Source organism: Dendrobates tinctorius, unplaced genomic scaffold, assembly GCF_039654945.1.
Source record: "Dendrobates tinctorius isolate UK_male_01 unplaced genomic scaffold, ASM3965494v1 ptg000016l, whole genome shotgun sequence".
Taxonomy (NCBI): Eukaryota; Metazoa; Chordata; class Amphibia; order Anura; family Dendrobatidae; genus Dendrobates; species Dendrobates tinctorius.
Window position 1 is genome coordinate 54,479,256 of NW_027361684.1, and position 14,396 is coordinate 54,493,651.

Here is a 14,396-nt window from a genome sequence, read left to right on the forward strand (position 1 = left end):
TTATGTGTCGACCTGGGCCCCGTGGACTAGATATCTGGGGGATAATCCTCGAGGTGAGAGATCGGATAATACATGAGTCTTACTTAGACCTGATGGCCTTTATTTTGGGGTAGCTGGTTCCAAGGTTACTTATAGAACTGTCCACCTACTCTATTTTCATAATACACTCATTAACTGCTAGTGTCGATGCCGACGACTGCTTTGTGTTGATGTTATTGTTTGTTATTATGTATCCCTCTTTTCCCTTCCCTTCTTCTTCTTCCTTTTTCCCACCCACTTTTCCCTCCCCCCCTTTATTTTCCCCCCTTTTTTTTTTCACCTTGGACCGACGTCTAAGCAATAATTAACCATCTGTATTTGTAAAATGGTGTTCTGTCTTATGGTGTGGTTTAAACCTGAAAATAAAGAATTAAAAAAAAAAAAGAAAAAAATCCAGGTAAGAACAAGGTTTCTCATACAGACCCCCCAGCCCAGAGACAATTTGTCTGCCTGGTGGCTCTGTGACAGATTTGTGTACCTTCGGTAATAGGTAAAATGTTGGTATTACCGGGTAGCTGGTGGTCAAAAAGTCCAGTTCTTTCTTATTAATAATACCACCCATATGTGCCCTGGAAAATAGTCTATCTATTTGACCCTTAAAGATAGTAGTGGGGTCCGAAAGTAAAAGTTGATAATATTGGGTGCTGTCAAGCTGTCGTCAGGCTTCAAGACAATACATGCTTTTGGGCCATAGAACGATATTACCGCCCTTATCGGCTTCCTTAATTTCAAAGGAATAATTATTTTTTATGGTATTCAAGGCCAATTTTTCCCCTCTACTCAGATTATTTTGACGAAATTTATCAATTTTAAGTTTCTTGATGTCTCTACAGGTTTTATCAAAGAAAATCTAGATTGTTGGAAATAAGGAGAAATTGGGAGTAGCCTGAGAAGGCAATCTACCAGTAAATCTCCTCATGGGTGCAGTCTCATTTTCCGTCAACAGATCTAAAAGGTCACAGAGCACTTGTCTGTCCTGTTCCGGGAGCTGGTGAATGAGTGACGGTTGTTGGTATAGCATTTTGAATGTAAGTTAGCGGCAAAAAAGATATAAATCTTTAGTAAGCTCAAATTTGTCGAGACAATTCGTGGGTGAAAAGGACAGGCCTTTTGTTAAGAGTTTGGTCTCTAGTTCTGATAGTTTATAAGAAGACAAATTGATAATGCGTAACTCTCCTCCGTCAAGTGCACTACTAGAGTGGGGAGTTACCTCTAATAACGTCTCCTGTTGTTGGACCTCTTCTTCCTTTTCGAGCTCGGTGACCAAGCTCGCAGGTTTCTGTTTCTTTTTGTCCGATGTCTTAGGTTTCCTTCTCCCCCTTCTAAGCTGCTTTCCCTATCGCTTGTGTCGGTTGATAAAAAATCACTGCTAAGGGTGGGTGCACTTGCATTGGTAGTGTCATTGCTCCTAACGTCATTGGTAATGGGTGTTCTTCGCCTCAAGTTACCCTGATGGCCCCACCTAAAAACCCTCTGCTTGTCCAAATACAACCTATCTCGCTGAAATTTACTCTTTTTTCCTTTAATAATGTCTTTCTCAAAACAGTCTACCACTTCCTTAAGTTGGTTTTTAAAGGGGTCAACCAACGTTTTTTTGTCAAAGGTGTCAAGTCCTGATTCTTTGTCCCTGATCTCCTCCTTGATCCTAGACAAGAACACTCTGAGGGTTCCATGCATACTAGGATAGGGATGAGGAGCCATGCATAACAGTATGGGGATGATGAAGCCACGCATACCAGGATAGGAATGAGTAGGTGATGCATAACAAGAGAGGGATGAGGAGCCATACTTTTGAGTGAAGAGATCCAGCTTCAGTGAGTAAAATCTATCACTATCAATCTATCACTAACTTCTGGTACCTTCCCCTCTGCTTTCAAACATGCCACAATCACACCTATCCTCAAAAAGCCATCCCTTGACTTGAGCGCTATGTCCAGCTACCGCCCCATATCTTTGCTCTCATTTGCTTCCAAACTCCTTGAGCAGCACATCCACGCTCAACTTTCCTCTCACCTTGCATCTAACTCGCTCTTTGACAACCTACAATCTGGCTTCCGTCCCCACCATTCCACTGAGACTGACCTGACCAAACTTACGAACGACTTACTTACAGCCAAAGCTAACAGACAATTCTCTATACTCCTCCTTCTAGACCGATCCTCTGCCTTCGACACAGTTGACCACTGCCTCCTACTACAGATCCTCTCTTCCTTTGGTGTCAAAGACCTTGCCCTGTCCTGGATCTCCTCATACCTTACCAACCGCACATTTAGCGTTTCCTACTCCCATACTACCTCTTCATCTCGTCCCCTCTCTGTTGGTGTCCCTCAAGGCTCTGTCCTAGGACCCCTTCTCTTCTCAATCTATACCTTTGGCTTGGGACAACTCATAAAGTCAAATGGCATCCAGTACCATCTATATGCTGATGACACTCAGATCTACCTCTCTGGCCCAGATGTCACCTCTCTGCTCTCCAGAATCCCAGAGTGTCTATCGGCCATATCCTCCTTCTTCTCCTATCGCTTCCTCAAACTCAATGTGGACAAATCTGAACTAATTATCTTTCCTCCATCTCGCATATATGACACCCCAGAGTCCGGTTGTCACAGTGACATTGCCTCCCTCTAAGGGCGTAAAGTCATGCCTGGAGGGGGGCCCCCATGCCAGATAACATAGATAATATGACAATTCCTGCTGCAGGTCAGAAAGGGGAGCTTCCTTATAAATTCTGGCCAGCAGAGGGGGTTAGTGAGTCGGCTGAGAGAGTAAACAGGGAGTTGTCATGGAAACGAGAGCAGCTGAGCTCATGACATGAGAGGTGGTCAGTTGGTGACGGGGAGCTGATCTGCAAAGAGGGGAAGGACAGGAGCGGAGACAAAAGGCTCTGGGGAAGCTGAAATTGCATATAGCTGACCCCAGAGTGAAGCGCTGATATAGAAAAAGGACTCCAGAGTCCTAGGCTGAACAGGAGCTGTATGCCCTGACCGCTGAATCTGGAAGTACAAGGGACTGCAAGTTCCTTGGGGACATTGAACACCTGAAGGCATGGCAGCAGATCAAGAGCCCGGGGCTGACGGTGAAAAGGACAGTATCCGTGATATAGGCTCACACTGTCAGCCATACAGGTTAGAAACCATCACACAAGAGAGAGGGTCGCAGCTTAGTTACAAACAGCAGGGACCCAAAAACATAGCGCAGAAGGATGGTCCCAAACCCCACCTGGCAGGGTGGATCCCCTGAATGCCTCCAGGCGAGCTGGACTCAATCCATCACCTGTATGTGGTACCCCGGATTACAACGACTTGCAAGTAAAAGGTAAAGAAACCTGCACCTTTCCGTGTCCTTCTCTTATTTCTCTGCACCCCAACATTCACCGCCATCTGAGCCATTAATCAAATATATTTGCCCTGGGGCTCCCCGCTCTACCCGTGGGGAGCTGAACCATCTTGGCTGCGTCACCATCAGCCCCAAGGGACCAAAAACCGCAGCGTTGGCCATTAATTGCCGAACACCACGGGTGGCGTCACCCTTAAATACCACACAACTTTCCCCTATTTTATTACTGGACGCCTCAGGGCCACGGACCGGGTCATCGCCGCCGCGACATCCCCCTTTGAAGTCAACGGGCCCGGCACCGAGTACCCCAAGGCCCTGTGGGGTGCGCCACATACCTTCCCTACCTGTTCTATCTACCACAATAAATGAATCCACACTTTCCCCTGACCTGGAAATCCGCTGCCTCGGAGTAACCCTTGACTCTGCCCTGTCCTTCAATCCGCACATCCAAGCTCTCGCCACCTCCTGTCACCTCCAACTCAAAAATATTTCCAGAATCCGTCCTTTCCTCAACCCTCACTCTACCAAAATGCTTGTGCATGCCCTAACCATCTCCCGCCTCGACTACTGCAACATCCTCCTCTGTGGCCTACCTTCTAACACTCTCGCACCCCTCCAGTCCGTCCTTAACCTCTGCTGCCCGACTAATTAATCTCTCTCCTTGCTACACTCCTGTTTCCCCTCTTTGCAAATCCCTTCACTTGCTCCCAATTTCCCAGCGTATCCAGTTTAAACTACTCACACTGGCCTACAAAGCCATCCATAACCTTTCTCCTCCGTATATTTCTGAACCTCCTTCTCTCCTCCACGCTTATTCGCTCCTCACTCAATCGCCTCCAAGACTTCTCCCATCATCTGGAATTCTGTGCCCCAATACGTCCGGTTATCCACCACATTTGGATCCTTCAAACGGAACCTGAAAACCCATCTCTTCAAAAAAGCTTACAACCTGTAATGACAACACGGCCACCTCAACACCTTCAGAGCTGCTGCAACCCCCGACCTACTGTCTCCTTCCCCATAATACTGTAGAATGTAAGCCCGCAAGGGCAGGGTCCTCTTTGCTCTGTATCAGTCTGTCATTGTTAGTTTTGTTTACTGTAATTTATATTTTCATTTTGATGTAACCCCGTCTAATATTAGTACAGCACCATGGAATTAATGGTGCTATATAAATAATAATAATAATAAAATTCAAACACTTTATTTCAATCCAGTTAAAAGGGTAACATAACTGCCATATGTATACCTAGCCGGCATTACCGGAGGAAGAGTGCCAGGTGAAGACCTTACACAGTTATTTTGCCCTCTACAGAATCCCCTTACTGTTCTTGTCCACTATGTGATCCTTTCCATTACCACCATGAAGTATGATACCCCAAAAAATGCCCCAACACAGAATAATTTTCCCACATTCCTCCACATATACCACACAATAAGATGGTCACCCTTGCCCCCCCCCCCACAGTATGATGGTCCTTACACAGCATGAGGGTCTCAACAGCCCTCAACAAAGTATGATGGTTCCCCCACACACTATAATGGTTAATCCACAGCTTACCACACAGTTTAATGGTCACTACACATAGTATGATGGTCATCATACACATAATGGTGGTCCCCTCCATAGCCTTCCATATAGTATGATGATCCCCCCACACAGTAAAAATGGTCCCAGCATGGCCCTTCACATAGTATGACGGTTCTCCAAAGATCCAATACAGTATGATGGTTCACCGCAGCCCCGATACAGGAGGATGGTTCCCCAGTACCCCATTATAGTATGATTGTCCTCCCACATATAATAGGATGATTCCCCCATAGGCACCTATATAGTATGTGATAGTCTGCCCACAACTCCAATACCGTATGATTATCCCTCTACAACTCCAATACAGTGTGATGGAACCTCCACACAGTATTATGTGCCCCCACATGCTACCATAAAGTATAATGGACCCCCACAGCCCCAATACAGCTTGATGGTCCCCCACAGCCTTCCATATGGTTTGATAGTCCCTCCACAGTCCCTCATATAGCATGATGGGGCCCCATAACCCTGAAGCAATATGATCACCATAGCTCCCAATATATTATTATAGTCCCCTTCATGCCTATATAGTATGATTGTCCCCCACAGCCCCAATAAAGTATGAGGGTCACCGATAAAACCCTATATAGTATGCTGGCCCCCCACAGGACCCTATGTAGTATGATAGTCCCCCCACAGGTCCCAATATTTAATGATCCCCCACAGTTTTTCATATAGTATAATTGTTTCACCCTTAGTACCCTATGTAGTATGATGGTTCCCCAACAGCTTTTCATATAGTATGAAGGCCCCCTATAGGACCCTATATAGTATAATGGTTCCCCACAGCCTTCCATATAGTATGATGGTCTGCCTCACAAACCCTTATATAGTTTGGTGATGTACCATGGTGATGTCGTATTGGCATAGCCCACAAAATAAATAAATAAAAAACTTATACTCACCTAACTGTTGTAGTATGGAGATGGCGGCTCCATGCTCCGCCACAGCTGCTAAAAGTAACTAAGTCACAATTCATGCAGCACAAACCTGGACCAGCCCATGTGGCATTTGCCAGAAATAACAGATGGCCAGTCCGGCTCTGGTGTCAAGGGAATAAAGCACACAGCCTTTTAAAGGGAACCTGTCAGGTCCCCCATGCCCTCCAACCCAGCACCATTCATTTACGTATCAGTAAATTCCCTGCCTAACCAGCCCTGTATAACATTTTTAGATAAAAATTAGGTCCCCTTTTCCTATGCCAATGAGGGCTTTGACTATTCAATGGAGTGTGATAGTTGCCCCAGATTAGTCAGCCCTCTTTCCACGTTATCACACGTGATAACATAATTTTGCAGGAGCTGTCATCGCCATTCCCTGCAAATCTACCGCACATGCACCACTCATTTCGGCAGAGTCACTTCATCATGGGGACAATATACAGTGACACACTGTATATTGCTTTTTTAAACCTAGTTTTTACCTAAAAACATTATACAGGGCTGGTTAGGCAGGGAATTTACAGATACATAGGTACATTATGCTGGGTCGGAGGGCATAGGGGACCTGACAGATTCCCTTTAAAATATAGTAATCCCCAGTATGTACAGGTGCTTCTCACAAAATTAGAATATCATAAAAAAGTTCATTTATTTCAGTTCTTCAATATAAAAAATGAAACTCATATATTATATAGAGTAATTAGAAACAGAGTGTTTTTAAACCAGGTATTGGTACTTTTGGTAGTGTGGAGTGTGGACAGGTGCCAAGTCCTGCTGGAGAATGAAATTTCCATCTCCAAAAAGCTTGTCGGCAGAGGGAAGCATGAAGTGCTTTAAAATTTCCTGGTAGACGGCTGCACTGATTTTGGTCTGGATAAAACACAGTGGACCTACACCAGCAGATGACATGGCTCCCCAAACCATCACTGATTGTGGAAACTTCACACTAGACCTCAAGCAGCTTGGATTGTGTGCCTCTCCGCTCTGTGACCTCGATTTCCAAATGAAATGCAAAATTGACTTTCATCTGAAAACAACACCTTGGACCACTGACCAACAGTCCAGTTCTTTTTCTTCTTGGCCCAGGTAAGACGCGTCTGGCGTTGTCTATTGGTCATGAGTGGCTTGACACTTGCAGCCCATGTCCTGGATATGTCTGTGTGTGGGGGCTCTTGAAGCAATGACTCCAGCAGCTGTCTACTCCTTGTGAATCTCCCCCAAATTTTTTAATTACCTTTTTTTAACAATCTTTTCAAGGCTGCTGTTATCCCGGTTGCTTGTGCATCTTTTCCTACCACACTTGATCCTTCCACTCAACTTTCCATTCATGTTTGGAAACAGCACTCTGTGAACATCCATCTTCTTTAGCAATGAACTTTTGTGGCTTACCCTCCTTGTTGAGTGTGTCAGGGACTGCCTTCTGGACATCTGTCAAGTCAGCAGTCTTCCTCATGATTGTGGAACCTATTGAAACAGACTAAGGGACCTTTTAAAGGGAATCTGTCACCCTTTTTTTTGGACTATCAGCTGCCGGCATTGACATCAGGGGCTTATCTACAGCATTCTGTAATGCTGTAGATAAGCCCCCAATGTAATCTGAAAGAAAAACACATTAGATTATACTCATCGGAGGGGGCGGTCCGGTCCGATGGGTGTCGCGGTCCGGTTCGGCGCCTCCCATCTTCATACGATGCCGTCCTCTTCTTCCCTTTCTGTAGTGGCTCCGGCGCACTGCTCTGCCCTGTTGAGGGCAGAGCAGAGTCCTGCAGTGCGCAGGCGTCGGGAGAGGTCTGGTGCCTGTGCACTGCAGTATTCTGCTCTGCCCTCAACAGGGCAGAGCAGTGCGCCTGCGTCGCAGACACTACAGGAAGGGAAGAATAGGACGGCATCATAAGAAGATGGGAGGCGCCGAACTGGACCACGACACCCAACGGACCGGACCGCCCCCTTCCGGTGAGTATAATCTAACATATTTTTCTTATCTTTCAAGTTACATCGGGGGGCTTATCTACAGCGTTACAGAATGCTGTAGATAAGCCCCTGATGTCAATGCCGGCAGCTGATAGTCCAAAAAAAGGGTGACAGATTCCCTTTAAATGCTTAGGAAGCCTTTGCAGGTGTTTTTTTGTTAATTATTCTAATTTACTGAGATAATGACTTTTGGATTTCCATTGTAAGCCATAATCATCAACATTAACAGAAATAAATACTTGAAATAGATCACTCTGTAATGACTCTATATATGAGTTTCACTTTTTGCATTGAAGAACTGGAATAAATTAACTTTTTGATGATATTCTAACTTTGTAAGAAGCACCTGTAGAAATCCTATGGTAGTCCACTGCTGGAAAATTCTATTCCTCTTTTTCTTGCTTTCTGGTAATGATCACTGGCTGCCACTACCGCTTCTGCGTGGGTTGCTGGTACCTTCTGATGCAATTCCAGCTGCAGATTTTAGCCCTGACCTCCCGAGGGCCCAGGCTCCGACACAGTAATCATCCCACATTACAACAGGACCCAAATGTGGAGCAGAAGACAAGGCGATTTCTTCTTACTAGGATGTAGTTATTGGAAGACTTACAAATGTCTGCTGTGTGCAATGACAGCAATTACAAGTTCTCTGTAGATGGGGTTAATCATTTACAACATGGAGAACCTGCAGATTCTGCACCAGGACGTAAAAAAAGACTGTACAATAATTAACGCTATCCATATGTAGCTGAAATGTTCCCAGTGAGCAAAATCCATGCCGCGGGTTTTCCAATCTGTTCTATGCTCATTCTGTTGAAGAAATGCCACAGATTTTTCACTGCAAATTTAACCCCTTAAGCACACAAGATGTAAAAATCTCAGTGAATCAGCAGGAAAATCTGCATATAACATATGCAGTATCTCCAGTGATAGCAATGTGCAGCAATATCCATGGTGCACATATTTACTCCACGTTTGACTTACCCTGAGGCCACATATATAGGGGCTGACAGATCAAGCAGTTTATGCCAGTTTTTTTTTACAATCTCGCCCAGCTATAACAATGCCTGATTGGCAAATGTTTGTTGCAGTGGTGCACTGGAGCTGAAAGGTGCTCCAAGGTGCCCATCTTACTTCGGTGCACACTTCATCAAGTCTAGTGTATATATTCTTCAGTCTGGATAAATTGGAGCTATATTTCCCACCGGTGGATTTGCAAGCACTTGTCACCTGGTAGTGATGAGCAAACGTGCTCTGATAAGGTGTTATCTGCTCGCATGCTAACCGAGTGTTTTTGGCGTGCTCGAAAAATATGTTCAAGTCCCCGCGGCTGCTTAACAGCCGCAACACATGTATGGATCGCCTGTTTGTTAGGCAATATCTGCATGTGTTGTGGGTGACAAACAACCGCGAGACATGCAGCCATGGAAACTCGAATATATTTTTCAAGCATGCTGAAAACACTCGATTAGAACACAAACATGCGCGGATAAGACCTTATCCAAGCACATTCGCTCATCACTAACACCTAGATCCAGGGGCAGAGATATCATTGGTGCCACCCATGCGGCTGCACAGGGGCCCAAGAGGAAAGGAAGGCTACCTCCAAAGCAGGTGGATTGTGCACTGTAATGTGATATTGGACTGCAAAGGGTCCATATATTGTTCTTGTGTAGGTCAGCCCCTGCTATGAAATGAATTACACAGTGACTTTAAGAGACAATGCTCTTCTCTGATTTGTGTGCATTTGGACCGGTGCCTTCTCTCCTGCAGCTGCTGTGTGTTGGTTTGATCAAGAAGCAGGAAGTGTCGGTTCAGGAAAAGAAGAGGGAGCCTCCTGCCTGTGAGAGACAGGTAGGACAATAACTGGGTCCTACAACGAGAGACTGGTAAATGAACCATCGGCTTCAAGGGAGAAGATAGTGCCCGGTTACAGCAGGATTTATCACTAGGAGCGTGTCAGAAAGAAATAGCTGCATCGCACAGTCAGGGTGGATCTCCCCGAGCACCTGTAACCTGAGAGAGGAAACAATGTTGTGGTACCAGTAATCCCTCAAGAATGAAAGTGGGAACGAGACTTGCAAGGACCCGGAAGAAGACGGATACATTAACCTGAAAGAGCTCAACACAACAAACTCAGCTCCACGACATCAGGACCAAGCAGCAGCTACCAGACTTTCTTCTAAGAGTTACAGAACTGTGAGACACCGGTGTTCAACTGTGTTAGGGTTTAGAGCAGGTTTCTTTAGTTAGGGTGCTGTAGCAGCAGTGCCCAATTATCGGAAACCAGGTAGGAGGTTAGAAGAGAGTTGTTTGTAGAAATTGTTACTACTCTTTGTATTGAACTTTACATTGCTATAGCTGGAGCCCAGCTTGTGTGACACACTCCAGCTATCTCCCTTTGTATCTAACGATGCTGTTATCATTATAATAATAATAATCTTTATATAGCGCTAACATATTCCACAGCGCTTTACAGTTTTTGCACATATTTTCACCACTGTCCCTGATGGGGATCACAATCTAAATTCCCTATCAGTATGTCTTTGGAATGTGGGAGGAAATTGGAGACCCGGAGAAAACCCACGAAAACACGGGGAGAACATACAAACTTCTGGCAGATGTTGTCCTTGGTGGGATTTGAACCCAGGACTCCAGCGCTGCAGTGCTATCCACTGAGCCACCGTGCTGCCCAAGTTATAAGAACTGTTGGTTTCATTTTCCAGCATAAAATCCTCTGTCATTCAATAAAGCCGGTGTTTTGTTTCCGCCTCCGGGGGCGTTGAGGCACTTACACGTCCTCTTCTGTCTGTCAGTTCCTAGGTCACATGCCCGGTATTCTGCCCACCGACTCTTCAAATGTCCGTTTTGGGGTCCATGCAGAAGAGGTGCAAACGGAAGCAGAGGGGCACCATTGGGTATTACGGGGTCTGATTTCCATTTGGTGGCCGGTTTCTAGAATGGTGGACACTGAACCCAGCGAACCCTGTAACAATCAATATGGCCCCTCCTTGTGATCACAGATGGATCCATTGGAGGCATCAAATCCGTTATGTTTCTAAAATGAACCAAACGGAACCCCAGAAGGGACAAGTGCGCAGATGTATCTGCAGGGTGGCCGCTATCTGCTCCTGCCACACGGTGACCCCCACTGTAACCCAAAGACTGACCCACCCTCCAGACTGCAGGGCAGCCAGGCTTATCTCCGTTAGGTCCCTAGGGTCACTGACACACAGCAATCCCAGGGTTATCGGTCACCGGCAGGTGCAGGTCGGTGCGGATGGAGCCACCACGCACACAGCAGGCGGAGGAGGAGCGGGCGGCTCTCGCGATGCTTGGTACCCGGCGCTGGGTGACACTGGCGGCGGAGAGAGAGCATCAGTGAGGCGGCACACACTGCAGGAGCGGGAGGAGGAGGAGGAGGCGCCGGGGAGGAAGGAAGGGGAAATGCTGCGCTCATCACTGCCACACGGCTCCACACAGCGGCTCGTCCTCCGGTGCTGACAGCCGCCGCCGCAGACAATAGCAAGGTGCCCCCTGGACCACACCGGCACAGCAGCCCGGCTGCTCTCTATGAGGCTGGCGCACCATCCGCAGGGGGCCCCCTATTCTCCGCACTGGTGAACCCTCCGCACCGCGCGCATTCTGGGCGGCCAGCAGGGAACTTCCCAGGAGAACCCGAGTCCACATAAATGGGTGAGTGGCATTATGTGAGGGGAGCTGGCTCATGCCGGTCACCTCATGGAGGCAGTGTACTGACGGTGCACCAAGTGTGCCACACATACACACGGTGTGCCACAGATATACACACGGTGTGCCACAGATATACACCAGGTGTGCCACAGATATACACCCGGTGTGCCACAGATATACACCAAGTGTGCCACAGATATACACACGGTGTTGCACAGATATACACACGGTGTGCCACAAATATACACACAGTGTGCCACAGATATACACCAGGTGTGCCACAGATATACACCCGGTGTGCCACAGATATACACCCGGTGTGCCACAGATATACACCCGGTGTGCCACAGATATACACCAGGTGTGCCACAGATATACACACGGTGTGCCACAGATATACACCAGGTGTGCCGCAGATATACACCAAGTGTGCCACAGATATACACCCGGTGTGCCACAAATATACACACGGTGTGCCACAGATATACACACGGTGTGCCACAGATATACACACGGTGTGCCACAGATATACACACGGTGTGCCACAGATATACACACGGTGTGCCACAGATATACACCAGGTGTGCCACAGATATACACCAGGTGTGCCACAGATATACACCCGGTGTGCCACAGATATACACACGGTGTGCCACGGATATAGACACGGTGTTCCACAGATATACACACGGTGTGCCACAGATATACACCCGGTGTGCCACAGATATACACCAGGTGTGCCACAGATATACACCCGGTGTGCCACAGATATACACCAAGTGTGCCACAGATATACACACGGTGTTGCACAGATATACACACGGTGTTGCACAGATATACACACGGTGTGCCACAGATATACACCAGGTGTGCCACAGATATACACCCGGTGTGCCACAGATATACACACGGTGTGCCACAGATATACACCCGGTGTGCCACAGATATACACACGGTGTGCCACAGATATACACCAGGTGTGCCGCAGATATACACCAAGTGTGCCACAGATATACACCCGGTGTGCCACAAATATACACACGGTGTGCCACAGATATACACACGGTGTGCCACAGATATACACACGGTGTGCCACAAATATACACACGGTGTGCCACAGATATACACACGGTGTGCCACAGATATACACACGGTGTGCCACAGATATACACCAGGTGTGCCACGGATATACACACGGTGTGCCACAGATATACACCCGGTGTGCCACAGATATACACCCGGTGTGCCACAGATATACACCCGGTGTGCCACAGATATACACCAGGTGTGCCACAGATATACACACGGTGTGCCACAGATATACACCAAGTGTGCCACAAATATACACACGGTGTGCCACAGATATACACACGGTGTGCCACAGATATACACCAGGTGTGCCACAGATATACACCCGGTGTACCACAGATATACACACGGTGTGCCACAGATATAGACACGGTGTGCCACAGATATACACACGGTGTGCCACAGATATACACACGGTGTGCCACAAATATACACACGGTGTGCCACAGATATACACCAGGTGTGCCACAGATATACACACGGTGTGCCACAGATATACACACGGTGTGCCACAGATATACACACGTTGTGCCACAAATATACACACGGTGTGCCACAGATATACACCAGGTGTGCCACAGATATACACCCGGTGTGCCACAGATATACACCCGGTGTGCCACAGATATACACCCGGTGTGCCACAGATATACACCAGGTGTGCCACAGATCTACACCCGGTGTGCCACAGATATACACCAGGTGTGCCACAGATATACACCAAGTGTGCCACAGATATACACACGGTGTGCCACAGATATACACACGGTGTGCCACAGATATACACACGGTGTGCCACAGATATACACACGGTGTGCCACAGATATACACACGGTGTGCCACAAATATACACACAGTGTGCCACAGATATACACCAGGTGTGCCACAGATATAAACCAAGTGTGCCACAGATATACACCAGGTGTGCCACAGATATACACCAAGTGTGCCACAGATATACACCAAGTGTGCCACAGATATACACATGGTGTGCCACAGATATACACATGGTGTGCCACAGATATACACCAAGTGTGCCACAGATATACACCAAGTGTGCCACATATATACACCAAGTGTGCCACAGATATACACCAAGTGTGCCACATATATACACCAAGTGTGCCACAGATATACACATGGTGTGCCACAGATATACACCAAGTGTGCCACAGATATACACCAAGTGTGCCACATATATACACCAAGTGTGCCACAGATATACACATGGTGTGCCACAGATATGCACATGGTGTGCCACAGATATACACCCGGTGTGCCACAGATATACACCAGGTGTGCCACAGATATACACCAGGTGTGCCACAGATATACACCAAGTGTGCCACAGATATACACCAGGTGTGCCACAGAAACACACCTGGTGTTGTGACATTATATATATATATATATATATATATACACAGCAGGTGTACCACATTTATATATGCACCAGGTGTGCCACATTATATACACCAAGTGTGCCACAGATATACCAGGTGGGCCACGTATATACACCAAGTGTGCCATATATATATATATATATATATATATATACACACACATATATATATATATATATATATAGCAGGTGTGCCACATTATATACACCAAGTGTGCCACAGACTTACCAGGTATGCCACATATATACAGAAGGTGTGCCACATATATACAGCAGGTGTGCCACATTATATATATCCAAGTGAAAGAGAGGGTTCGGCACGGAAAAACATGAA

General features: G+C 46.8%; 1 protein-coding gene across 2 annotated transcripts in view; it reads left to right on the top strand.

Annotated features, from left to right (window-relative positions):
• Positions 1-11,212: 11,212 nt before the first annotated feature.
• The window catches only part of SH3KBP1 (SH3 domain containing kinase binding protein 1), a 585,247-nt gene continuing 582,063 nt past the window's right edge, over positions 11,213-14,396 (top strand). Inside the window, exon 1 of one of the 2 annotated variants that reach the window (XM_073565874.1) lies at positions 11,213-11,574. In XM_073565874.1, coding sequence (XP_073421975.1) covers positions 11,571-11,574 — 4 coding nt within the window. In that variant the 5' untranslated portion in view covers positions 11,213-11,570. The remainder of the gene's footprint in view (positions 11,575-14,396) is intronic. The other variant, XM_073565873.1, reaches the window with a different exon arrangement.